This window comes from Syngnathoides biaculeatus, chromosome 8, assembly GCF_019802595.1.
Source record: "Syngnathoides biaculeatus isolate LvHL_M chromosome 8, ASM1980259v1, whole genome shotgun sequence".
Lineage (NCBI taxonomy): Eukaryota > Metazoa > Chordata > Actinopteri > Syngnathiformes > Syngnathidae > Syngnathoides > Syngnathoides biaculeatus.
The window spans coordinates 22,339,301-22,366,317 of NC_084647.1; the positions used below are offsets into that span (position 1 = coordinate 22,339,301).

The window sequence follows — 27,017 nt, forward strand, 5'->3', positions numbered from 1 at the left end:
TCATCATTGCTAGACAGAAATGTCAAAAAATGGACTATAACACGACCTAACTAGCAGGCACAAGAACATACAGAAGCCAAACAAATGGATTCTTGTTACCATCTGGATAGTTTAGGTTAATGAGGAGGCGCAACAATATGGATAATAAAATGTCCTTGGTGTTTGTTGGAAACCTCAAGATTTTCAGAACAAAATTGAACAGATTATTGATCCTGATTCTTGTTGTTGACCGAAACCTTCAATGTGAGTTAAAGGTTTCCCAAAAGATGTTGTTTGTTGTTGTTGTCAGGTAAGTGTAAAATAATAAGGATCTGACAGGACTACCTACATACACAAGAACTCCCCAATTGAGTGAGTGGCTAACGGCGAGGTGGTTAGCTCATTACCTGGACCCTCATGTGTCCAGAAGAAGTTGGGGTTCTGGTAAAGACGCCACCAAGCGAACCGTAGACTGGCATCTGGTTGGACGACCCGTACTGGATTACATTCTCATCTGCACATGATAAGCGGATCACTGGCTTGTATTTCTACACGTCTAAATTAAGCCCTAAACCTATGTAACGGTCACCCCCGTTCTGATACAGGGATTTACATGACAATCACATTAAAGTCACCCAGCTGTTGTGTTACTATGTTTTTACCAGCCGCCTACCCTGGGACGACCATTTTGCAGCCGATCTTCGCTGGGGGGAGACGCGATCGTCGCTCGCGAGGCTCATGACGCCGGCGGAAGGCTGCAGGGAATTGTCGGCTGACGGAGGGGCCGGAGGAGGGGGCAGCTCTGGGCCATGTGGGAAATTGGGCGGGGGGAGAAACAACAATAACAATCATTTGAATGGCTTAGAAAACAGGAGTAAGGGTCTGACCAATCAGGACAGATGACCACTAAATATCTTTGTTGCCGTTTTATATTCATTCTAAAGAGATCTTCTGGGCTCATCTGATTTACTTGATAAGGATTCTCCTTCATTATGTTCCAGGCCTTTTGATTTTGAAACTTCATTTCAGAATACATGATTAAAAAAACTGAGGTTGAGCATGGCAACTGCATGTTCAAACATTAATATTGTAAAACTCAAAAGAACTGCAGAAAATACATCCATCAATGGTCACTTCTACATGTCAGAAGCAGGACCCACTCTAGTACATTAGTATTATTAAACAGTGAATTAATATGCCATTTAAAAAAAAATTCAAGTACATCTAACAAGTCCAGGATTTATTATTAATATTTTTCCCATCTTCTGAGTGGTTGTTTAGAGCATAGCAAGTTCAGCGAGCATAACAAGTCTGTAGCAATCTGCACACAATTATACATTTATAAGTATAACTAGCACCTCTGGTAAACATGATGTACTGTATATTATTTCAACTGTTTTACTTTTTAGTCATTTTATGAAATAAATATTGATTCGACTTTAGATTATGTATGTGTAACAGCTGCATGCCGTTATGCTGTGTTGTCTTTTTATCTACTTTAGATTGTTTCTCTTTTTCATCTTATTATTATACCTATCTTATATGTGTGATGTGCTCACGTACCAAAACGTACAGCTCACTTTCAGAACTGTACATGTAATTTTATGACTGCAATCTTTTTATTGGTGTCTGAGACCCCCCCAGAATGAGGTCCCAACCTAACATTTGAGAGTCAGCGTTTTAAAGGATTAGTACCTCGATTTTCATGCAAGGCTGCTTTGTTCCACACTGTCATGTTCTTTGACTGCCTTACAGTACCAGTTTTGCACATTTTTAAATGGTGCAAGCTTACTACATTAGCCTCAATTTGATACAATGGCCTATATTTTAAGCATTGTTGTGACGCTTAAGGAAGAGCCGCCAGACGCTTCATCATCAGTTCATTAGTTTCATGGAGAGCTAAAAAAATGCTTAAGTAGACACTAACTAAGCCAGAATGAAGCAAACCAATGCTACAGTGTGCATTATACAGTACCTGCTTGGTTGTGCGGCTCCCGTCTGAGAGCTCCATCCTTCGGGGCTTTTTTCTTGTTCCTGCATCTCTGCCCCAGAGCTGCGGGGCTCAAATCGCAGACCGCGGAGGGAAATTGTCCTGACAAGAAAGCGTGTTTACCACCCCCGAGGATCGGAAGAGCACAAAAAATAAATAAGACGTGATTTTTGGCTCACATGAGGCTCGATTCCAACTGACCTATGTGGAGTCCGTCGCCCCTCAAGGTTTCCGTCCAGCGGCTGCGGCCGTGGTGCACCTCTGCGGTCTTGCTGAACAGGTCCGGGTTGGACTGGGACAGTTGGGAGTGCTGACGGACCAGCAGGTCCACGTGCTGCGGCCGAGGACTGTCACCGGGCTTCAGCGCGTCCCGCTGAGGGGAGGGCGTGGCCGAGTGGGACGGCTGGAAGGCGGAGGGGGGCTCGTCCGTCAGGTAGGTTCTGGCGGGCAGGGGGGGACACCAGTCGTCGTCTTCAACCCCGGAGCTACAAGACCAAAAAGAGGAGACACGGCAGCATGAGTGGCTGTCTTACGGGCAAGGGGTGAATATTCAAAATATCCAACAAGTGCCTTTGCTGCTCATTTATCTGGGTTCGGTCATTAATTCAAGCAGCAATGCAGAGGGATTTCAACTGAATTATGGGAATAAACAGGCTTGTACGCGTTTTCCCCTTAAAACAGAATATATGTGTGTGAATGAGGGGGGTGGAGGAGGAAGAGTGAAGCTCCAGGGAGAAGAGATAGGGAGGGTGGACGACTTCAAATACTTGGTGTCAACAATACAGAGGAATGGAGAGTGTGGAAAGGAACTGAAAAACGGGTGAAAGCGGGGTGGAACAGTTGGCGGAAGGTGTCTGGTGTTTTATGTGGCAGAAGAGTCTCCGCTTGGATGAAGGGCAAAGTTTATAAAACAGTGGTGAGGCGGGCCATGATGTACAGATTAGAGACGGTGGCTCTAAAGAAACAACAGGAGGCAGAACTGGAGACAAGGTTTGTGAGAGGAGACTTAGATGGTTTGGACATGTCCAGAGGCGAGAGAGTGAGTATATTGGTAGAAGGGTGCTGAGGATGGAGCTGCCTGGCAAAAGAGCGAGAGGAAGACCAAATAAAAGGTTGATGGATGTGGTGAGGGAGGACATGAGGACAGTGGGTGTTAGAGAAGAAGATGCACAAGATAGGCCTAGATGGAAAAAGATGACACGCTGTGGCGATCCCTAACAGGAAAAGCTGAAAAAAAGAAGTAGTACGTGTTTTCACCTACTACTGTACTGGTACGAACTGCTGGTGGACAAAACTGGGCACTTATTGTTTTTTCTTGGCCTTTGCATACAGTAGGTACAATAACGTTTTTGTCATAGTGACACGTTAAAACCTCCTTTACTGGTTCCCTGGGAATATCTTGACTCACCTACGGCGGCCCCTGTACAATGGCAGGATCAAAAATTTTCATCTGACACTTAACTGTAAATAAAGTTCTCTTTGTTCACTCAGCTTCTATCAGCAGTCTTTCTTCAACCTTCCATCATCATCAATCCCAGGAAAGAGAAATGCCTTCAAATGTTTTATGTGAATGCTTATCAAATAAATCCCAGTTACATCGCTTAAATTTGTGGTTTTTTATTATATATATATATTTTACAATATGGGGGTGGAATAACTTCTGGAATGAACTGTCTAAAGTACAACTTTACATTCCATTGCTTTAATTTCAAAGTAATGTACCAGGAGCACTTTTGTGACTAACATCGCCACTGCCAACAGGCTCAATTAAATGACGGATATGTCAGTGGGAAACACAAAGAGCTAATTCATGCTGTCAGATTGCGGCTAATGCCATCAGAAAAGACATGCCACGGTCAGAGCAGCCCATGCCGTTATGTCTGCAATCCAACCTGTCACAAACATTTAGGAGGAGACGCACAACCCGCCGGAAACCCAGAGCGCCGCCTGCAGACACTGCTGCATGTTCATTTGCCAAAGCCACACACACTCAAAAGTTTGCTTTGAGTAGTTGGGTTCTCAAATGAGACTTGCGCATTTTTTTTACTCATTTACAGTAAAATAGCTCTCGGGTTTATGAAAAACATATCTGTGACATGCTTTTGATGAGCCTATTTTAAAGGTAGACTCCCGCCAAAATTATAGGAAAGGGAGCACAGATTAAAAATTAGTAGATGAGGGTTCAGTGTTCATCTTAATGCAAGAGTTATCCACAGATTTCACAGAGAAACATCTCTAAATTGGAAAAGTATTATCAAAATTCCTCTCTCGCTCACACATTCCAATGCCCCCGGCTGGAAAACTGACAGACAATCAGCGTTTGCCACGCCTGCAGTGCTTCCTGTTCTGATCCCCCTTTGCTCGTGGGTACATTTCGCCGAACAGAGAACGTCCACTATCTGGGATTTTGTGGCCGATTTTTGTGAAAAATAATTACAAACAAACAAAACAAAAATAGCATGATGTACAATGTTCAAGCCTGTGCGCTACAGGCGGAACTTGACATGTTGGAGAGGGGTTGTGGTGCTGACAACGAACAATAACAGTCCCATTATTTCACCGAGGAGATTTGATGCTTTTCTGAGGAGTTGGCTTAGATGTAGAGAATATACAGCAGGCATGGCCAGACTTTTTTTTTTTTTTTTTTTTTTTTTTTTTTTTTTTTTACCCCAAGTTCTACTTTTATAGCAGCCAGCCTCTTGCGATCGACCGGCGGCGGGGATGGTGGGATGGCATATTTCAAAATACTGTGCCGTATGCCCCTCTTCCTTTCTAGTAAGAAGGCGGCTAATTGCCGTCTTACCTGGACTGCTCCTCGCCGTCCACCTCTGAGCGACGTCCGTCCTTGTTGGCCGGAAGAGGAAGAGACAGCACGTCCACCCATGTGAGTGGAGTCGGCGTGCACACCGACCCGGTGGATCTCTGCTTGACCAGTTTCTCTGTCAAGAGTACATTTGAAATGATGACAAAATGCTTCAGTGAACTTGGGCAACCTGGCAGGGCATGAAGGGCGTTCTTCTCATTACGATTTTTCTTTTTGTCTTCAGGGACCTTTAAAGAGTCCTATAACGATGGAGATGTGCTGATTCAACTATACCTGCACAATGATGGGGTGTATTTGAAAAGAAAAATATGTACATTGTTGCATTGTGATATAACTGGCATGATTTATGAGTCTTTGGAGGTAAGAGCAGTTGTCTGGCTGAGGTTTTTTTTCCCTCTGACTGATGGCCCCCCCAAAAAAAAAAAAAAAAAGGATTTGAGTGCTGTATAGTGGGAGGGGGGAACAAAAACTCACTTCACAACAAGCTGCAATTTGAAAGTGAGCAATTCTTAAAAAAATAAAAAGGCTTCAAGCAGTTTGCTCTCAAACTAGACAACAACACAGTTTGTCGTCAAAAGCAACTCCATGATTTGGCCCCAAGAAAGTCTGCTCACCTTTATGTTGACAAATAAAGTAAAATGCCATAGCAACACTGTTTCACGGTGTTGTCGGCATCTTTGAACACAACCAGTGCGACAACACATGTAACACTCTCAGTTATAAATTATTTTATTTTTATAGTCCCCCCCACAAGAGCACACGAATCAGAAGGAGCCATACAGTAAAATTAATTACTCATCATGCACAAATTGTATTTCATTAACTTACTACTATGTTTTTATACGGTAGAGCACGGGTTGGGAACCTATAGCTCGCGAGCCATATCTGGCTCTTTTGGTGTTACCTATGGCTCGCAGAGCCCTCATCACTACATACCGTACAATGCCATTTCTGTCACGTAGGCAACACAAATGAGCAGAGACAGTTTGTCCTAGTGGGGTTGCCGTAGTTCACCGTAGAAGTCGATGTGCGGAGGCGAAGAAGGGTCCGACGCAGAGCAGGTAGCAACAACTAATTGTGCAAACGATCGCTTAAAGAAAAAAAAGATGGGGAGTTCTACAGTTTTCGGCAAGATCGGACAGGCATTTACAGATGGAGGAGTATGCCAAAGCAATCGTGCCTGATGTTGCCAATTAACTTTTTGACAACTTTTCGCATGAAGACAAAATAATCAATTGAATAAAAGACATGCTATTGCTGGCAAGAACTGTTCACCATCGTAGCATTATGATGGCAAATCAAATTGAATTGCGTTCACGATTAATGGATGGAAGTCTCAACTCCTGCATGAAGCTTAATATAACGGCGTATGAAAGACGCTATTAAGCCATCAGCAAAACTATGCAGCACCAGAAGTCACATTAATGGTAAGAAGTGTTTCTGTCATCATTGGTTAGCAACATCATAGCAATGTTCTTTAAAAGAATTCAGAGATTTATTGTACTCAAAGTGTTGGCTCGACATCAATGCTCAAATACACCTGTATTTGGTTTTAAATATTGCATGGCTCTTTTGAAATGAAATTTTGGCATTTATGGCTCTCTCGGCCAAAAAGGTTCCCGACCCCTGCAGTAGACTATTATAGAGTCCTATTTTTCTCGTATCCCAGTACAGCAGAGTACACATTCATACAGTGGGATGAATTTACCAAAACGCCAGCAAATCGCACTGACTGCTGCAAGGATGTATTAATGTTAAGTACTCATGATGCTCCAGTAGCAAAAGACGACAAACCTGCATTTAACTCACTGTTGCTCTTCTTGGAGTAGTGCAGCTTGGCGTATTCAGAGCTTGAGTGTCCAGACTGGATGGTCCACTGGTCCAGGTCTTGGTCTAGAGCCACCAGACCACTGTTGGACAGTGCTGGGCTGCTGCTGTATGGGTCGGGCCCCTGCTTGTAGGACGCACTGGAGTAGGTGTCGTAGTAGCTCAGCAAGTCCTCCTCGGCTGCCGTGTTGATCGTGCTGTAGATGGGACTGTCGTTGGACGCCATGTTGTGCTTCTCCGTGCGGTAACTGGCCATACCAACGCCTGTGTGAAAAAGTGGAATGTTACATCAAAAACATCACACATGGAAAGGTTTACTCATACGTTATTACCGTTATAATACTTCTCAGACTCTAGTTTGCCGGAGCAGCAGTTGATGGAATCTTTGGAGTTGTGGATTAGGTTGGGAGTGGGCCACGAGTCAGCTAGCCAGGGAAAGTTGCCCGTGTTTGACCCCAACATGCCCGGCCTGGACAAAAAAAAAAAAAACGGGAAAAAAAAAGTAAAATAAATAAATGCAACCTCATCAAGGTAACGCGGTGTTTATTATTGCAATTGTAATTTGTGCTGCGTTCATAGGATGATTACAAAGGCAAAATTAGATGTGATGAGTGTAAACTAAAGAGTACAGGTGCATCTCAATGAATCTGAATAATGTGGAAGCGTTATTTTACTGGCATGCAGTGGGTTCAATCAAAACGGGAAACTCGTATTATACAGATTAATTAAACACAAAGGAAAATACTTCAACAAAAGCCACTTTCTACCTCATTTCTAAATTTAAAAATAATCTGGTGTATTACTTTGTAAATACTATTCCAATTTATCAAAATGGTGAATTTCGAATTCTCGTTAGGCTTAAGCTGTAATAACTAAAATGAAACTAAAGTCATGTAATATTTCACTCTGTGTTACCCGTCTTTTATTGAGATGAAGTTATATCTAGCAGCAAGACCATGACAAAAATCCTCATTACCCTCCATTGATGATTCCAGATCCTTCACCATGAGCAAAGCCAACTAAAGGAGGAAGGAAATGCTATGAATAAATCTTGTTTAGATAACATGAAGTGAGAAACAATATATATATATATATATATATATATATATATATATATATATATATATACAAAAAAGACACTTTGACAATAGTAATTTTAACAATAAAATGCTTAGGCTTGCATCAGGAAGGGTATCCTACTTAAAAGACAAATGTGAGCATTCACCCCAAGAATTCCATACCGGATCCATTGTGGCCCAGGTTAACAGTTCCCGCTACAACTACCTACAGGCTGCTCCTTTAAACAAATTTGAATGTTGTGACTTTGACAGGAAAAACTCAAGAATTGCTTGACATGATGACTAGAAGAAAGGTTGATATAATGTGCGTCCAAGAGAAAAGGTGGAAAGGTAGTAAGGCTAGAAGTTTACGAGCGGGGTTTAAATCATTTTACCATGGAGTAGATGGGAAGAGAAGTGGAGTAGGATTTATTATAAAGGAAGAGTAAGCTAAGAATGTCTTGGAGGTGAAAAGAGTATCAGATCGAGCGATGAGGATGGAACTTGAAGTCGAGGGTGTTATGATCAGTGGCTATGCCTCAAAAGTAGGAGTAAGAGAAATTCTGGAAAGAACTAGATTAAGTAGTTCTGAGCATCCCAGACAGAGAAAGAGTTGTGATCGGTGCAGAGTTTAACATACAAGTTGGCAAAGGAAACAGGGGCGATGAAAAAGTGATCCATAAGTACGGCATTCAGATGGTGGTGGACTTAGCAAAAAGGATGGAAATGGCAGAAGTGAAAATTTTTTTACAGAGGAGACAGGTACATAGAGTGATGTACAAGAGCGGAGGTAGAAACGCACAGGTGGATTATATTTTTAGACCATGAAATCTGAAGAATTACCAACTGTAAGGTAGTGGTGGGGAAGAGTGTATCTCGACAGCATAGGATGGTGGTGTGTAGGACGACTCTGGTGGCGGGAGGTAAGAATTAAGAAGACAAAGGTAGACCAGATAACTATGTGGTGGAAGGTGAGAAAATAAAAATGTTGTGCAGCCTTTCAGAAAGAGGTGAGACAGGCTCTCAATGGACAGGAGTACCTTCCAGAATACCGGTCCACTAGATCCAAGGTGATCAGAGACACAGGCAGGAGAGTACTTGGTAGGAAAGGAGAGAAGGAGACTTGGTGGAACCCCAAAATATAGGGAGTCATACAAGGAAAGAGGTTAGCGAAGAAGAAGTGGGACACAGAGGAGTAAGGAGAGGTGAAAGGAATACATTGAGATACGACGTAGGACAAAAGTAGAGGTGGTGAAGGTTAAGCGAGAGGCATATGACGACATGTACACCAGGTTGGATACGAAAGAAGGAGAGAGGGATCTCTACAGGTTGGCCAGACAGAGGGATGGAGAGAAGGATGTGCAGCAGGTAAGGGTGATTAAGGATAGAGATGGAAATGTGTTGACTGGTGCCAGTAGTGTGCTAAGTAGTTGGGAAAAAATATTTTTAGGTTGTCAAATAAGGAAAACGAGAGAGAAGAAAGAGCAGAAGAGGCAAGTGTGGAGGACCAGGAAGTGGCAATGACTAGTAAGGTGGAAGTTAGAAAGGCACTAAAGAGGATGAAAAATGGAAGGGCAGTTGCTTCTGATGACTTTCCTGTGGAGGTATGGAAGAATCCAGGAGAGGTGGCTGTGGAGTTTTTGACCAAGTTCAACAGAATTCTAGTTCTTGAGAAGACGAATAGGGGAGTGTGCTGGTGCCCATTTTTAAGAACAACAGAGCTGTGGGAACTATAGACCAATAAAGTTGATAAACCACACAATGAAGTAATGGGAAAGCGTAGTGGGTGGAAGTGAGTATTTGAGACCAAGAGTGTTGTTTCTGGGCTAGAAAGAGAAAGTGATGGTGACATACTTGGTATGATTGGGTCTTGGGTGGGAAGAGCATTTGTTTGACACTGTGAGAGTTTGACAAACTGTACAGAGTTATACAGTACTTGTTATAAATAAAACTAAAACAATAAGATCCAGTGATATTGCCACAACAAAACATCTATGATGAAAACAATTGCTTTTCTTGGTTTTGGTTGTCAGATTCTCTTTTCTTAATATCAAATAGTTCATGTACCAGTCGGCATCTTCTAGACCAAAGTTGTCACAGGATGCGTCGGTATTGGTCCTTGGTACCTTATCAGGATAAATCCACTCGAATCAGCTGAGAATGACACTTTGAGCACATCCCACGAGGTCTAATAAGAACTTTTCCAAAAGTTGTTTTGAAGAATGCGTTTTTCATCTATCACAAGTGACACTTGAAGGCACGGTAATCCTTTTTTACTTTGAACGACGCCCTCCGCCCCGAAATGAGAAGTGTCACTTTTTACAGGTTCAACCAGAGTTCACTTTGGCTCTATTTTCACTGTTTAGTTCTGAATTTCTTGCTCTCAAATAGCACAATCCAGGATACGCGCAACGGACTTCCGCATATGGCGAAGCAGGTAAAAGCACTTCCTCTTCACTCAGAAGAATGACGAAGGAGACCATGACATGGCACCAGTGGAAACGTTAATAGTCTACCATAAGAAAACAAAATGTATCAGTTTGAACATGAAATATCTCGTCTTTGTAGTGTACTGAACTGAAAGGTTGCTAAGCACTTGCAAATCATTGCATTTTTATGTCTAACACAAAATCCCCACTTCACTGGCATTGTTCTATGTAAAATGGCAAATGGGAAAGTATTGTCGTAATTGGTATTCATATGGCGTCATCGCGCCCGAGATCCCCTTGGGGTGACATGTCGAGGCATGCAAGTTTCTACTGTTGATTATGTGGGACAACTGTGGTGTCCAGGAGACCCTGAGCCTCTTAAGTGATGGCTAAAACACATTTATTCTCTTCTGACTTCTCTTCTCCCCTCAGCTTCGAGTCGAAGTACATTCGCCCACCACTTCACATGATTTGTCCTTGGTTTGATTGTGTCTTATTCCTTCGTATATGTTTGTACCTTTCATAACCCATGCATGAATCTTTTCACTCATATGCTCACTACTCGAGAAAATCTCATAATTCCCACGCACTTATAAGAAAAGGTGATTTGAAAAACATATGCTGTATAAATATACAGCGTACCCTTATGATTCGCAGGGGTTACCTTACGACCCCCACCAAGACCCCCAACATCCCCACAACCCAACCCCTTTAGCCATAGTCATAGTGTAAGTCAAGGTGCCGGCCAACTTGCAATAGTCGTTTGTCAAGACTTCAGCAATGATGCAGAGTCAGTGTACTGCTTGGGGTTGCACATATCGTCAAACAACTGATAATAGATTGCATGGAATTGCCTTTCACAGGCAGGAGGGATTGTTTTCGGTGTGTTTATCCCATATAACTAGCTTTTAGCAATAGAACAGTTGGAACATTTCAAGTAAGCTACCAAATGACAACAGCAACGGGAAGCCCGTTTGTTTACTGTGTAGTTTTGTCACAGTGCATGAAATGTGAGGTGTGCAGTTGGTGTGTCAGAAGAATTTAAGGTGGAGGTGGGACTGCATCATGGATCCACGCTGAGCCCCTTCCTCTTTGTGCTAGTAATGGATAGGCTGACAGATGAGGTTAGACTGGAATCCCCTTGGACTATGATGTTTGCAGATGATATTGTGATCTCCAGTAAAAGCAGGGAGCAGACAGAGGAACACTTAGAAAGATGGAGGCACGCACTGGAAAGGAGAGGAATAAAGATTAACCGAAGTAAAATAGAATATATGTGGATGAATGTGAGGGGTAGAGGAGGAAGAGGAGTGAAGCTCCAGGTAGAAGAGATAGCGAGGGTGGATAACTTCAAATACTTGGGGTCAACAACAGAGAGCAATGGAAAGTGTGGTAAAGAAGTGAAGAAACGGGTCCAAGCGGCGTAGAACAGTTGGCGCAAGGTGTCTGGTGTTCTATGTGACAGAAGAGTCTCCGCTAGGATGAAGGGCAAAGTTTACAAAACAGTGGTGAGGATTATGATGATGAACGGATTAGAGACGGTGGCTCAGAAGAAACAACAGGAAACAGAACTAGAGGTGCCTGAAATCAAGATGCTGAGGTTCTCGCTTGGTGTGAACAGGTTGGATAGGATTAGAAATGAGCTCATTAGAGGGACAGCCAAAGTTGGATGTTTTGGACACAAGGTTCAAGAGAGCAGACTTAGATGGTTTGGACATGTCCAGAGGCGAGAGAGTGATTACGTTGGTAGAAGGGTGCTGAGGATGGAGCTGCCAGGCAAAAGAGCGAGAGGAAGACCAAAGAAAAGTTGATGGATGTTGTGAGGGAGGACATGAGGACAGTGCGTGTTAGAGACGAAGATGCACGAGATAGGCTTAGATGGAAAAAAGATGACAGGTTGTGGCGACCCCTAACGGGACAAGCCGAAAGGAAAAGAAGAGGAAGGAATCAGATACCTGCAAATTTATGCTATTCGCACAAGAGCTTAGTTTACTCCCTTGAATTGCGAAGGCCCATTGTATAAGCATTAATCGGAATGGGGCCCTTGGACTCGCCTTGTAAATGCAGCCTACGGCGTCTGCTTTTTCGTCGCTCACCTGCCGGCGTGTATGCGAAGGACGTGGTGTAGTGGCCCAACTGCTTCCTGCGGCGGTGGCGGCAGTAGAACCAACCGCTGAGGCCCATCAGAGCCAGCCAGGCTGCCATGCCCAGCCCGGCGATGAAGGCGGGCTGCCGCACAACCACGGTGATCTGCTCCGAGATGCTCACGTCGCCTCTCCCGCTTGTCCTCACTGGTGTGGAGGTGTAACTCCCGAGTGGAGCTGAGGGATGAGCAGAGAGTTCAAGTTGAGGCCCTGGAGAAAAGAAAAAACTCAGGATAATACATATACTGTAAATGTATTTTGAAGGGTGATAATTAAAGAAAAGAGTGAAGTAATTATTTAAAAAAACATCTGTGTGCACCAGCAAAAATACTAACGATTACACAAATTATTTTTTAAATGATTACAATTACATAACAAACATGCATAACTAACAATAATATAGTATATTATTATAAATAATATTAATAATTATATAATGTATAGTATCATACAATAAACAAAACTAAAGACTGTAAAAGTAAATAGATAAATTCATGAAAGTAATGGTAAAAAAACCTTGGGGAATCATTGTCTGGACCACTCATCAAATAAATGGGGAATCAATAAATAAAATATATAATAAATTCATGGGGACTCAAGAAGTAGAAGTAAATCCCATGTTATATGTACACTGCTGTTAGCTAAATACAATAAATACAACGATAAAGACATGGAAAGTTAGTACAAATATGGCGTTAGAAAATAATACAAATAAAGTAAATACAAGCAATGGTGAAAAAACAAATGATGAAGTAAATAATAATTAAAAAAATACATTTATAAAAGGAACTGGAAAAATGTATAGAAATTAAAATGAAAATAATAAAGATACAGTAAAATTCAATAAATAGGGAGAAATAACAAATATGTCAATAAATAAGTTATAACCATTTAGAAATTAAATAAACAGCTAGAAAAAATGGAAAAATTAATCAAATAAATCAGTCAATGGGAATGAATGAGTACAAAGAATCGATCATAAAATGAAAGTTTAACCGCTGAGGTCGCTGGACTCACTGAGGACGAGGCGGACCGGCGAACTGGGAGCACCGACGCCGAGGCCGGTGACGGCGGCCACAGTGACGGTGTAGCACACGTCGGGGAGCAGACCGTTGAGCAGGATGGACACGACGGCTCCGTCCACCGTTCGGTTGATGTGCTCGTCCTCGTCCAAGCTGCTGCTCACACACCACACCTGAACACAACGTACCAGCTCCCAACTTTTATTGAGCCAAGGCACACATTTCACAAATACTGTATACCTATGTACATAATAGACAATAGAGTCATGGCTCAGAAGATGCAAGTATTTTTAGTTATGACTATGTACAGTGGTAACTTGACTTGAGTTTGATTTGTTCGAGGCTTGAAACTCAAGTTGTTATATATATATATATATATATATATATATATATATATATATATATATATATATATATAAAACAGTTCTGTATTGTATAAAAACATTACAGAGAAGAAAAATGAAATCAAGTAGTTTTGCAAAGTGTAATGACAGAGTACGCACTCTAATTTTATTTCAGACAACAATCTGCCTGCCTCCTTCTCCCCTACTTACCATTTTTATATGCCATCAAGTCTTCAATAAAACAAAGTGATAGTTCATATCCATTTCTTTAGTCATTTATATATTTTCCCTATTGTTTTCTGCCTGTTAAACTGTAATTCTACCTAAAAAAAAAAAAAAAAAAAAAAAAAAACATTTTTTTTACTGACATAATTGCCTGTCTGGAACAGATTAATTTGAGTCACATAATCTCATATGGAAAATATCGCTTCAGTTTTCATAGGATTCGGTTTTGGTCGGGATTAATGACAAAAGCCAGGGGCCACTTATGAGACACAATAAAAAAATCTCGTGACATGCATGCATTATTGTTTGGCTGAGAGATCTGTAGTGTGAAATAAAAAGCGGGAAAAAAACACTAAAGTTGCTTCTTCATTTAAATAAAAACCAAACAAAAAATAGGAACAATTGTTCTTTTGGGAATGTGGTTTGAGTATTGAGCCTGGTACAGTGTCAGCACAACTAATGAGCACACTGCTTGTTTTGATGTTATTGTCGTGAATGCATAAAATCAGGAAACAATACAGTGGTTTGGGGGGCTGTTAAATGTGATGAAAGGCTACACCCGAATCAATTTTGAGAGTCCACTTTTAAGGCAGAGGGAGTGTCAGTTTAAACATGGTCAGTGGTAGAAAAGGATAAAAAGTGATCGTCGCCGGAGGCTGATCACAATCGCACTTCTCATTTCTATATCACCGACAGGCGGGCACAGTGAATTGAAAAAAAAAAAAATACAAGTCTGTGCTCCGTTTCAATGTTTCCTTTTTCTTTTTTTTTTTTTCACCCCCGAAATGAGGCCTGAAGTCTGAGTCATCAGCATGGCGCTCACACTGGGAGAGAGGAGATAATCAGGATGCTGCATTTTTTTTTTTTTTATCAGTGAGTGGACAGAAGATGACAGGCACAGCGGAACTGAGAACGCGATGACAACAGCACGTACTGGCAGCAGATAAGAGGCTGTGAGTAATCACTAATTGTACAATGTGAATGTATAGATATGGAGGGAAAGTGGATTAAAAAGAACGGTTTGATCCATTTTTGTCTCGCTGGACATAGCTGCCGCCAATGACTTTAATGCTGCAGTAAAGAATTACTGCACTTCCCCTTACAGCATCACTGTGATGAATGCAACCAGACAGGAGGACAAATGTCAACAAAGCTGACCAAGTTGGTGAAGTTGCTTATATAATGCGTACTGGACAGCAAAAGAAACGGTGATGATAAGCTCCAAAGCCAATCCTGTCACCGCAAACGTTAAAAGCGAAAAGGCCATTTAACCAATGAATGTGGTGACATTTGCGCTAGGTAAAAAAAAAAAAAAAAAAAAGTATGACGCCTCTTATGGCTGGTCCTGAGTTTTAAACCCATGATGACTTCAACAACTCCAGGAAAATGTGTCTTTTCAAGGTCAACACTATCAAAGCTAGCCGCTAGCTAGCTGCTATATGAAATGCATACAACAACATTCTTTACAGTGTGACTCTCGGCCAGGGGGGCTCACTGTGTCGATCGCAATTGACCAGTCAATGGGGAGGCAGTTTCGGTCGATCGCGACGGCGTGCCGTGAAAAAAAGAACAGACTTAAGCTGTGTTATATTTTTTTAACTTAAGCTCACCACACATGTGCAAACAACAACAGAACAGGAAAACACACTGTCGGCGAGCTCCCCCCTCCACTGTTTTAAGCTCTTGCTTAAGAAATCTTAACAAACATGAGTATGGATGCTGCAGTAAAGAAGACAAAAACGTATCAGTTTCATACGGAATGGGAGGTGGAGAACTTTTTCACGATGTCATTTTTGAAGTTCGTGTGCCTCATTTGCCAGTGTAGTGAAATGTGGAATGGCATCTTCGAACTGGTGATGGAAAATACGACGCCGACACTTCGCCGAAAAGCAAGCTGAGAATGAGAAAAGTGAACCAACTAAAATCCCAACTGGCTGCACAGCAGTCACTTTTCACACAATATAGTTCAACAGCGAAAGCCGCCACCGAAGCATCGTTCCGGGTTTGTCACATCATCGTTAATAACAAGGAGTCCTTCCAAGACGATCTTTTAAAAGTAAGGCAGAAATATTATCTTCAATAAAATGTCTGCAGCTGTAAAGGCGGCGTGAAGCCATGGCTGATGTGTGGAAGGACATCGGAGATTGTGAGTGTTTCTCACTGCAGTTGGACGAATCCACTGACATGAGTGACACAGCCCAGGTGTGCATTTTCATTCGTATGGTGTTTAGTGATCATCAATGTGATCTCAGATAGTTACAAAAAATGTTTAAGGTTAATTATACTGTGTAATATTGGCTCATGCGGTTATGTTAGGCACACAAACATAAATTTACACAAAGAATCCTCAATATACTTTAAAATAAATGTGTTTTGCATTTTTGTAGTGGGTGGATCTTTGTGACTTGATACTTCAATTTTATCATTGGTCATTCTAAAAAAATAAATAAATAAATGAAAAAAAATGTACCCCACCCCCGCACTGCGAGAGGATGGATGCTTGAGAAGTAGATCTTGGGGTAAAAAAGTCTGGGAACCCCTGCTCTAGGTGAAAGGCGTGCCCCACTCTGAACTGGTGGCCAGCCAATCACAGGCCACAAGCCCACTTGCATTCACATCTACGGGCAATTTAGAATGTTCAAATAACCTCTTATGCGTATTTTTGAGAAGTTGGAGGAGACCGGAGTACCTCAAGAAAAACTTCACAGGCATGAATTTGAAACTGGGTCTTCAGAACCCTCAGGTGAATGTGCTAACTACCATTAGGTTCAACACATCTGGTCCTGGTTTGTAGGTACACAAGTTGGTGATCCAATGTGATCCATATGTTCACAATTCTGCTTTAAAATGAGAAAAGAGAATTTAAAAAAATCCCACCTTGTACTCTCGAATAATGCCGCTGTAAGCACTATGAGGCGGCGGCTCCCAGGACACGCTGATACTCGAGCTGTTAGTGAGCTGCACCACCGACACAGCCTGCGGTGCAGCGCTCAACACTGCAGAATGATAAGAAAAGAATGGTATGGGTCTAATTATTCATTGGGACTATCAAGCAGACTCATTCTCGGTTCTGCTTGAGGTTTCTCCCTTTGGGGCAGTTTTTCCTTGCCTCCCTTGCTAAGTGCTTGCTCATGCGGCATTGGGTTCGTCTCTTGGTATTTGAGGAGAGCCGTTCTACGCGTGCTATATGTGTAAAGTGCCCGGAGACAACTTCTGCTGGGATTTGCCACCGTATAAATACGACTAAAGTGAATTGATGACTTATCCGTGGTGTCATTTACCTTCCTCTGGGGTACGCAGCAACACCATGAGGCTGTCGTGTCCCTGCAGCTCATTGAAGTAAGGCCGTATTTTCACCTCGTATTCCGTATCGCTGAGCAAATCGGCCAAGATGGCACTGTGGTCCGACGTCGCCTCCACATCCTGGACCAGCCAGGAACTGCCGATGGTGCGGTAGAACACGCGGTAACCCTGAACATAGCGGGAATGACGCGCCACCTGCAGAAAGTTGGCGCGGAGGAGGTAGGAATTCAGTGATCCGATTACGGGGAAGCTTTTGAGAGGATTAGTGTGCCTTTCACACTCTGCGTGAAAAACTCACGGTCCAGGAAATCTTGGCACTGGTGGGAGACAGAACAGTGGGCTTCGACAGGTAGACTGATACTTCGCCAAGTCCTCGCTGTACCTGTCTGTGGTCCTCACCCGTTTCTGGAGGACTCCCATCTGCAATACACATTTTCCTAAGTACCCAGCTGCAGCAAATTTACCAAAAAAGTGAACTTTAGTTGACATCCAACACTGCTCCAGGGAGAAAGCAACACCCTGAACAAGCAATTAGTTGTTTATTTTCAGAAGTCGGGCTTCCACCAAGTAAACTTACAAGTTTCAAGTTGAGAAGGGCACCAGACTAATTAAAGGAGGGTTTAGTGGAAAAGTGGGGAGAAAGGATGGCAAACAAGGGGGGCGTTTCTGTTTCTTGATTTGTGGTGGAAATGTGGATTCAAAGTGGTTTTGGTGGAAACATAGGCTAAGGGTTCTTTTTGGCCCTGGCTCTCACCTTGCGTCCTGACAGGCTCCGAGATGGGACTGGGGTCGCTCAGCCCGTAAGAGTTGAGCGCTCTGACGATGAAGAGGTAAACGGTGTTGGGGAAGAGCCCCACCACGGTGTGCCGCTCGTGTCTGACGTGGTCTGCTACTGTCTGCCACGTGCTGCCCACCGATTGGCTGCGGACAACAATCAATCCGGCCGTCAAACAAAACGCCCTTACGGTTCTGTGACTTTGCCAAAACAAATAAGCGAATGTGCTGAGGGTGGGCAAAAAGAGACACAATGTCACCAAAAAACAAAAAGTAAACACAACTTGCTGATGCTGATAAAGAAATACGCATTTTAAATCGACATTGTTTCCCTCTTCTGTATCACAGTATCTCCCGATAACAATATAATCCTGATAAAAGGGATGAAAGTTGCAGTGGCAATGACATTTGAATTCATATGCCCTCAACCGCTATTACAGTACACATACAGGAGGACTTTTCATTAGTTGGTGATGGAAATCAACAAAGTACAAAAACTACAGTATATTTTTCAGGTGTCCTTTACTTTTATTTTTCTAAAGACGTTTTATTTTACCTGTACTTGAACTACATTTTCAAAAAGGGTTTTGTAAAATAACACCAATTGACGGTACAAAAAAAAATGTTTTTTTGTACTTGAGTACATTTTAGCGCCTGTACTTTTGTACTTTTGCTCAAGTAGAAGAGTTGAACCATGTTTTTTTTCCCCCCACACAAGTATCTGTGAGGCAGAGGTGTTAACCAGTCCCCACCGTGCGCCACGATCAAGAATACCCCCCAACCACCCAAAATGTAAGTTTGGGGTGGGAGGCAGTATAATAAAGTCACAAAGACAAAAAATAAAGAAGACTTTGAGAACAATTGTAAGTTGTTTTTTGCAGAAAAATATTTTTGCATAAAGAATAATAGCCTGTGAGGATTGTATTGTCTGTCTACATGGTTGCAGCAATGTTTGTGTTCAAGCAGCTGTTTTTTTTAAGCATTATAATACCGCAACTATCAATGGTGTTTGTTAGACTGTCCATAGTATTTTGGATCGTGTGTTAGCATTAGGCTTGAGGAAGGCAAAGCTGTGTGGTTGTTTTAAATACACTGTGCGTAATGTGTTCTATGTTTCCTTTCACTGTAAACCTGAACTGGGAGTGGCACTGAACCTCTTCTGAAGCCTTTTAAAAAACTATTTTGAGTATCCAATAAACCGCTGCTTGCTGTGTGGTGTGTCTCCAACAAAAAGATTGATGGATTGGACTTTGAGTGTGAAGCTGCCCACACTGGCGTGGCCTGCGGACGGGACCGAGCTGCCAACGTGACCACTGCAATAACTGTCTCCCATTTCTTTTCTTCCACAGTGAACCTTCTGCTCGCCACTGACGCAGCAAGGGTCGCACGACGTCGGTTAACAGAACTGTCTTGCCCTCGGGTGACGCTGAGTCATTGGTGAAATATAAATGGCTGGAAATGAAGGGGCCAGAATTCGGGAAAGTGGGGAAAGTCGTCACGGATTAAAATATACATCAATGCAGTGTGAGGAGCGTTATAATAATGGAAGATAGAGAAAAAGTGTGGTAAGTGCTGAAGTCAAAATGTCTGGACTCAACTTGATAAGCCTCAACAGTGAAACTCCCTAAAAGTTAATTGTTTGCACGGAACACCACTATAAAGACCCTATTGGTGAAAATATTAGATACACCAGCAAATAATGATGAAGTAATATATATTTTTAAAATGTAAAACGTTTTTTTCCCGATCTTTTTCCTCCACAAATAACTCTATTGTATTACCCGTATTATGTACTAGAATATAAAGTATGAATGTGAAATGATAGCCCCCCTGCTGTTATGGTTATATAATACAACAACTCCTACTAATATTTCAAAAGTTTTATTATGATATGACAGTGAAATTAAGGCATTATCGTGCTGACAGTGTCATCTAAACTCTTTGTAAGGCCTAATTTTCGATCAATTGCAAACTCATTTTTGTTGCAGCTGACATAATTTTGGCTTCCTCTGGAGGGTTGTTATGCTGTGAAAACAAATACATGCATAATACTCTCCTCATATCAACCTTCATACACATCCCATTGACATTACCTGTATCTTTAAAATCACAAGTCACAAAAAATACTTTTTTCAACTACAGCTCAATTATTCCAAAAAGGGTTGATAAAAATGCTTATAATATCAACATTATTAAAAATGAAGACCATTGACAACATTCCAGCAGATTTGAGCAGAAAACATTAAGTAGATACAGTATATGATTTACTTTAGCGAGCCACATAAAATGATGTAGTGGGCAATTATTGGTGTGTGTTGTCAGAGGCTATTGTTATTATCATCATCATCATCATCATCAATATTTTCAATCATTTTTTTATTGACTTCTACAAAACTGGGTCATGACTTTGCAACACTACAAAAATATGTGTGCCATTGTGACAGCAGTAGAGAACATGGGATGGTGAATGTGTACCTAATGAAGCGACCGTTACGTGCAGACTGATGGCCAGCGTACCTAAAGGCCTCGATGATGTAGGAAGTGACGGCGGCGCCGCCCTCGTGCGGGTTGGACTGCCAGGTGAGGGTGACGCTGTTCCTGCTCAGGTCGGTCACCACGGGCTTCTGAGGGGGTCCCGGCAGCTGGATGAACTCAGAAACTCGGGACGGGAACGAAACGGGGCCGTCTGTTTCACAAGAGGAGAATGGTGTGTTTTGGAAACGGCGAGTGAGATGTGTTACACGGAACTAAAACGAGGCGGGGATGGGGATGTACCTCTGACAGTCAGTATCCCGCTCCAGCTAGACTCCCCCGTAGGGCTGGAGGCCACGCACGTGTACACGCCTGAGTCTTCTTCCTTTTGGGCCAAAGTCAATATGTGAGGATGACACAGGACACACTTTGGGAAGGGGACGGCAATCTCTGTGCTCCACAAAATTACTGAATGACTGGAGAGCGGCACGTTCCTTATAGCAATTTCACGGTTTGAGACTCCCCCAAGCTATTCCGGTTGCTTTTCTCAATGTGAAAAGTATGCACACCGTAAAGGGGCTTTGTTCTGATTGGCTGACTCATCTTCCCCAATTTTGTGGAAAACAGCTTGGCTCCGACTGATCCATATCATGGCGTTCGCTAGCATCGAGACCAGGGGTGCCCAGACTTTTTTACCCCAAGATCTACTTTTCAAGCAGCCAGCCTCTCGCGAGCTAGGGTGAGGGGGTGATGATGCTCCCAATGTTATGTGATAAATTAAACTATATATAAATATATATGTATATATAAAACACAGAATTAGCTTTTTTGTGCACTGTATTGTCTGTGCTTTCCTCCTGGATCAGGCTGTGCCAAGGTGGAATTTTAAAATGACACACCATCTCATCCTGCACTTTCTACTTTGGCTTCAGACCAGACCTTTCCCACTCAGAAAAGAGAACATCTCTTCCAGTTTAACCACTTTTTCTTCGATTATTTGCATACTCCCACAGTTATTGCATCTTAAAACAACAGCATTTCTTCTTTAACTTTCTCCATGCAGCATGTCTAGCTCGTCTTTGCTCTACGTTGCCCAGACCTTGTTGCGAATTAAAGCAGCGGTGGTGGACGCTGTCATTATTAAACACATTGATGGGATGCGTAAGTACTGTAGCATTTGTAATTATGAGTGTACATCTTTAAGAGCGGGGATGGGGGACGGGTGTAAGTTTAACTAGGAAAAGAGTGTGGCGGAGCAGCGGTCGTTGTTAGAGAAAGTTCCATGTGCTGTCTAAAAGAAACCAGTGGCTTCTTCTTTTCATTTTTTACAGTTAGTGTGCCATTGGATGTAACAACCAGTCATCCCTCACTCATTTAATCACATTGCAAAATGCCACAAACTGAACAGCTGTATGTTATACTTTCAATTTGCATTGTTTTTTTTTGTTGTTGTTGTTGCACGCAACGGAGAATATCTGCGAAGAGACTGCCTCGCAATCGACGCATTGAGCACCCCTGATCTAGAAGCTCAGGGCGGCCAAGGAACCCGAGTGATTTTGTGTCTTTCGACTGGATTATTGGTCCATTAATAAAGAAGATGATCTCAAAGGGGACGTGGGTGAAAATAAAGAGAGCAGGTTATTTTGAGATTATGCTCATCATCTGCATCGAACCTGCCACGAAGATCATCGCTGGCGACACTGAATACGCAATATTGTCTCCACTTCTCCAACGCCTTCAGCCGCATTGACTTAAAGTAGTGAGCACCTTTCAATGTGTGTTGTGGAGCTCTTAAAAGTAGTCACTAAGCAGCTGTCAATCAGAATCACAATCAGCTTTATTTGGCCAAGAGTGTAAAAAAACACCCAAGGAATTTTTCTCCGGCAGACGGTGCTGCCTAAGCTGTGGTCTGAGTTCCTGATATGCTCGACCCCACAAGTCTACTTTCAGCTGGCTCGTGTGAACGTAAATCCTCATCCTGCTCATATTCCAAAATGAAAGATATACATTCAGAGGATGTGCAAGCACGCTAATGGCTGACAAACATTATATCACTACCGCTTGTTCTCATACTGCAAAATCGCTAACGTTCTGGCGTGCTCATTAAACCTAATTTTGAGCCCATTTATAGTTGACAGCTTGCTGGAAATTATGAATTAAGAATGCAAATATGAATTTTAACCGACCTCCATTAAATCCTTGCAGCCTGACCTTTAATATATTATATTTGTAATGTATCCTGAGTAACCTTACGTGTCAAGGGGCAAGCAACTCTGCAGCAGTTCAGTCAGGATTTGTGCCGCCCCTCCCCCTCCTGCACTGCACTGCTGCAAAGATCCAGAGACCTAATGAGATCATGCTCCGCAGTGTTGACCTTGGCGGCGTTCAAGCAGGTGAACATCTTCAGATGACTTCAACGCCACGATAAAATATTGATGGCGCGTCAGTGCATCGGCGGGGTAAATATTTTTAGTCCTGACGCGTCATCTCCATTTCTAGTCCCCCCCCCCCCCCCCCCCCCTTACTCCCCAGTCACCCTCTCGACACCACTAATGCATCTCTTCTGTTCCATTGAGCACACTGCCTTGGCAGATCTACTCCCTCCACCTCCGCTTCCTCCTCAGCGGTGCACTGGAACAAACCATAATGCCAAATTCGCAAGAGCAGCCAGTAAGCAGCCCTCTTAATTAGAAGCCTGTTAGATGATTAATCGACTATCTCCAGGCAATTATGGATAAAAGATGCCGCCCCGCCGACCTCCAGGTGGGGTTACGGCACAGATAGCGGCGGCTCCTTCGTCAAAGCCTGGCACATTAGGCTTTGCAAACAGGAGCCTTCATTACCATTACAATTATTGCCTAATTGGAATGGAGTGAGATACGTGCCACCTCAGAGGCGTCGCTCTTTCAAACTCACGTTTCATGTTAAATTGGAATTTAGCATGACAGATGACGCAAACTGGAGGAAAAACCATAAGGAGGAGGAAGGTCAGACAGAGTTGTTTAGCGATAAAACAGGTGTCAAAGTGGTGGCCCGGGGGATAGATCCGGCCCACCACATCATTTTTACGTGGTAAAAATTGCTAATTGTGTTTTGGTGTAATACCATCATGATATCTATAAGCAGTTTTTTTGGCGGGGTAAAAAAAATGTAATAGTTGAAAAACGTTTTACAGTCTAGTGATTTCAAAACTGGTTATTCATCTATGTGTTGTGTATACTGTATGTAATTCAAGAATATCGGGTAATCTTTCATTTATGTGGGCTGACAGTCATAGCAGCCCTCCAAGGGACGTCATAACTGCAATGTAGCCTGTGACAAAATTGATTTTGACACGTCTGACCTATAACTTCAAGCCTATATTTTGATACTTGAACATTTTCATGATTTCACCTTGAAATCTTCATTAAAAGGTATATTGTTGCAATGTTGATCCAGACCAGTTGGTTGGTTGAGCATTCATGGCAACTATGAACGAGAATAATATCTGGTGCTTACGTGTTTTGGCATCAACAACACATCTGCCTAGTCAAATCAACAAGGTTTGGATTGCTACAGCAAAGTAGAAGTGGAGCCTAACCCAGACCCTAAAATGCTTTCATCTTTCAGCAAATACAACAAAACCACAAGTATGTGATGTATCATCGCCGTAGACGACAAACACATCAGGCTACAGTGGTTTCTTATTTCTTCCAATTTATGAAAAAGATTCATTTTAGCTGAGGATTGTAGTTTTTGTGGCACTGTAGAATAAAAACAAAAGTGTCAACAGCAGACTTCAGTGGTACTTTGGTTAAGGGTTCACCAAAAGATTTATTTAGGCTGTGCCATTGGATTTTTGTTTGGCTTGAAATAGTAGAAAGAGAGAAGCATATGCTCCGAAAACAGAATACTTTTGTACTCATTTTGGTGATACATTTGGCTTTTTCTTTGGCTTTGAAGTATATTGTGCCGCTGCTCACCTCTACGTCTCTTAATTCCAACGTGCCGTTCTCCACCAAGGTTAGGCGAGCATCGTTCCCCTCAATCGCGTCTCCGTCCTTCTCCCATGAAATCCTGACCGAGGGTCCCCCAATGACACGGCAGTGCAGGCGGGCTGTGTCGCCCCGAGACACCGTGTGATTGGCCGGGCCTTGGCGAATGATTGGCGGGATCCGACCTGAAGGTCCTACCGTAGGCAAATTGGAATAGACATTTTCATAAGAAAGACTGCTATCCCTAGCATTTTCTTACAGCTATGTATAAAATGTTCGTCGGGGTTGTCTTTGAGTAATTTAGCAAAACATAATGGCTAGCCTGTTGACTGGTGTCAGTTCCAACACGCTATCTATTTCCGCATCAAAACAACGGGTCTGCGTCAATAGACCGAGCAATAGAAAAGTCACATCTTGTTTTTGACTGACACTTGACACAAGTCAGACGACGGCAGTAGCGGAGGAGGCTAAAATCATCATTCAAGACATTTAACGTGTTTTCTGAATAGCTCTGCCTTGCTCAAACAATATCTGCTCGTTTTCTCGTGGTGACACTGGGGATAACTAAAGCTTCTGGCAAACAGGAGTACACGTGACTTCATGGTGGAAAGGTCTGTATCTGAATGCTAAAGACGGTTAAACATACCTCCCTCCACCTCCAACAAGGCCTTGCTTAGCACGCTGCCTGCCACGCTGATAGCCTGACAGATGTAGAAGCCCGAGTCCTCCGGGTGGACATCAGTGATGGTCAGCTCCCCTCTCATGGACACGGAATAACGCCCTGACTGTGATGGCGGCTGGCCAGGAAACAGCAACATCTAAAATAAAAAATAAAAAAAGACAAGAACATGGCTGCCAGGAGACCAGATGGGTTTAACAATGACCTCTAGTTGCAAATAAGCAAGGTAAAATAATCGTGTTGATGGATGATGAGCAACTCTAGTTCTTTAAATGGCGATAATGCATGTTACAAAGCCAAATTATATATATTTTCCCTTTGTTCAACAACAGAGTTCACCTCAGCTCAGATTCTGGGATAAAAACAGTTACTGCCTTTTTTTTTTTTTTAAATGAGGAAAATGGAGATGCGGTTTATAGAGGGATGGAGAGATGGCCACTATATGATTAAATATGGCAGGAGCTGCTTTTTTGGTTAACAAAGTTCAAATAGGCTCAGCAGATGTTAACAGCCATGAACTGATAGATTTACTGATACTACCATTTTCCCATGAGAAAAATGAAGAGTCAATCTGAGCAAATTAGATAGAAAAAAGGTTCACAAGAGCTCTTTTTCGTGTTTTCCTCATGGTGGCCACTAACTGACATTTTACACTTTTCTTCCATTTTCCAGAGCAGAAAATGGCATACATGTGTTTGCACATCCACCCATGCATGTCATTCCTGTAAGAGGCTTAGACTTGAGTGGAAGGACCAGGGTTAGAAGCACATAATCTCCGCAACACCCCGACCCCAAAAAAAAAAAACAAAAAAAAAAAAACAGCCCAACATCCTCGTGTGGCTTGAATCAGACAAAAAGAAAAAAAAATTGAAGCAGCTTCTCGCTGTTTATTTATGGCTGCCGCGTGGAAGGAGGACACAATTTGTCTTTAGGTATGGCCCAGAGAGGGACTTCACACCTGGTGTACTTCCTCCTCCATGTCCCCTCCCATCCACTCTACATGATGACAGTAGCTCCTTCCTTTTTCTTCTGTTTAGGTGCCATAAAAGATTTTGCTTGCAGTCGCACTGGCGTACAAGTAATGGTCCAAATTCCTCACCTGACTGCCCTCTTTCTGCCAAAAGATGGCAGGCGGGGGGTTACCCGTGGTGCCGCACTGGAAAGAGACGCTCCGCCCCTGGGAGGCGATCTGGTCCCGTGGCTTCGACGCGATCTGAGGTGGCACTGGAGAGGAGAAGAAGCAGTAGCAACACAAGACTTGAGTTGGTTTCCTCACTGTCATCATTGCTCTTAACACACGTAACTGTGCAACTCATCAATGATGGAGAGGCCGTTCAACCACACGGCTTTTAGTCTGCCCTCGTTTTTGTAAGGAGGGACATTTTGAGCACAATCAGATCATGTGAAGTGGTACTTCCAAAGCCATAAAAGTGTACACCTTGGTGTTCAACCAAAATGTTCTGGAAAAATACGGCCTCAGAAGTCTATATTAAAATTAAAGTGGAATGTCAGCAAATATTGGAAAGGAATGAGCCACATGTGTTCAGTTTTTTCTTTTAAATCTGGTGTTTTTGTGTGACACTATTGCTCAAACCAGAGAAGGAACTTTGATAAGGACGAGTCGGAGCAGTATTACACATTTAGTTGTATTGTGTCATATTAGGTAGTGGTTACAGTTATATACAAATGATGGTTGGGGTGTGTGCTCTTCTACGGTAATTTAGCACCTTTGTGTTAGTTGCAAGTTTAATTTGTTTTGTTAGCTTTTGATGGCAAGCTTTGAATTGTTGAGTTACTTTTCCTTTCAGTAGCTTCATTTACATAGTTACGTTAAGTTATTAGCCAGAAGGGAGTGTCGCCATGTTTATTTGTGGTATGGGCTGCATGAGTCACATGATGCAATCTGATCATCTTGATTCCGGCCGCCCGTGTCTTTGGTGTGCACGCTCGCCTCTGGATGCGGAGCATGCTTT

At 42.6% G+C, this 27,017-nt stretch overlaps 1 protein-coding gene across 7 annotated transcripts in view; it reads right to left on the bottom strand.

The window, feature by feature from the left end:
• The window catches only part of zgc:77784 (uncharacterized protein LOC402947 homolog), a 66,948-nt gene that overhangs the window by 1,718 nt on the left and 38,213 nt on the right, over positions 1–27,017 (bottom strand). For 6 of the 7 annotated variants that reach the window (XM_061827469.1, XM_061827468.1, XM_061827466.1 and 3 more), the window contains 19 exons: positions 26,144–26,268; positions 25,012–25,183; positions 24,354–24,559; positions 20,695–20,776; positions 20,437–20,605; positions 17,900–18,066; positions 17,444–17,565; positions 17,124–17,340; positions 16,720–16,838; positions 13,269–13,446; positions 12,204–12,461; positions 7,597–7,639; positions 6,953–7,089; positions 6,588–6,884; positions 4,773–4,908; positions 2,171–2,454; positions 1,955–2,071; positions 653–781; positions 387–493 (listed from right to left, as the gene is read on the bottom strand). In XM_061827469.1, the coding sequence (XP_061683453.1) occupies positions 387–493; positions 653–781; positions 1,955–2,071; positions 2,171–2,454; positions 4,773–4,908; positions 6,588–6,884; positions 6,953–7,089; positions 7,597–7,639; positions 12,204–12,461; positions 13,269–13,446; positions 16,720–16,838; positions 17,124–17,340; positions 17,444–17,565; positions 17,900–18,066; positions 20,437–20,605; positions 20,695–20,776; positions 24,354–24,559; positions 25,012–25,183; positions 26,144–26,268 (3,065 nt within the window). The remainder of the gene's footprint in view (positions 1–386; positions 494–652; positions 782–1,954; positions 2,072–2,170; positions 2,455–4,772; positions 4,909–6,587; positions 6,885–6,952; positions 7,090–7,596; positions 7,640–12,203; positions 12,462–13,268; positions 13,447–16,719; positions 16,839–17,123; positions 17,341–17,443; positions 17,566–17,899; positions 18,067–20,436; positions 20,606–20,694; positions 20,777–24,353; positions 24,560–25,011; positions 25,184–26,143; positions 26,269–27,017) is intronic. The other variant, XM_061827464.1, reaches the window with a different exon arrangement.